Source organism: Anneissia japonica, unplaced genomic scaffold (genome assembly GCF_011630105.1).
Source record: "Anneissia japonica isolate Jap-2015-1 unplaced genomic scaffold, ASM1163010v1 scaffold85057_len783_cov132, whole genome shotgun sequence".
Taxonomy (NCBI): domain Eukaryota; kingdom Metazoa; phylum Echinodermata; class Crinoidea; order Comatulida; family Comatulidae; genus Anneissia; species Anneissia japonica.
In genome coordinates, this window is record NW_022693428.1 from 1 (window position 1) to 783 (window position 783).

Sequence of the window (783 nt, forward strand, 5' to 3'; positions counted from 1 at the left end):
CTGTTTTCAAATACTTTTGCTGGTGATACAAGCATTTTCCCTGATATTTCTAATGTATTATATCACTACAGTGGCAGATTCAAGGTGGGAGAGAGAGGGGGGCTCCCCAAATTGTTCAACATTTTTTTAAATGAAGATACAGTATAAGGAAAATTATATTTGCGTTAAATGGGAATGCAGTGGGATTTTTGATAACCTTCCTTTGTGCTTGAATGTTTAGTTCCGTTCTGACAGAAAATTGTTTACATTGATGTAAAATGTTGGAAATCACTTGCAACTTCTCTAATGTAGGGTATGACAAAGCTGAAGTACTTGGATATCAGTTGGAATGACTTGACAAACACACGTGATGATCTGTCTGTTCTTCGTAAGCACGCGAGTGCATTGACCACATTAGATCTCAGGCAAAACAATTGGCAAAAGGCAAGTGCATTTAATGTTCCAAAACTTGGTTGTGTGTATTTCGACTGTACTGCACACTTAAATTACTTGAAATATTACATATTATAATTATGTTTCTCATTAACTTCAGCCTGAAGGTCTTCGTTTACGAGCTATTGGAAGACTTAAATCATTATGCAAGTTCAACGGGGAGGCTGTGACGGAGGCTGAAGCTACTGCAGCGCTACGTATGGCAGCAGGCTCACGTATATCACAGGTATCTCTGCTGGCGCACTCTCGTCTGGATCAGGGTAGACCCCGCAGCCTCAGTTTAGCATCGTTCGCTCAGCTTGTGACGTCAATGAGCCGTCAGAAACCTGACAGAGTCAGTGAGAATGACAG

General features: G+C 40.9%; 1 protein-coding gene across 1 annotated transcript; it reads left to right on the forward strand.

The window, feature by feature from the left end:
• Positions 1-291: 291 nt before the first annotated feature.
• LOC117100738 (leucine-rich repeat-containing protein 9-like) lies at positions 292-766 on the forward strand (the record flags this gene model as incomplete). Its single annotated transcript, XM_033240531.1, has 2 exons — positions 292-423; positions 533-766. Coding segments are annotated over 2 exons (366 nt in total), but the record flags the coding sequence as incomplete, so codon positions are not given.
• Positions 767-783: the final 17 nt, after the last annotated feature.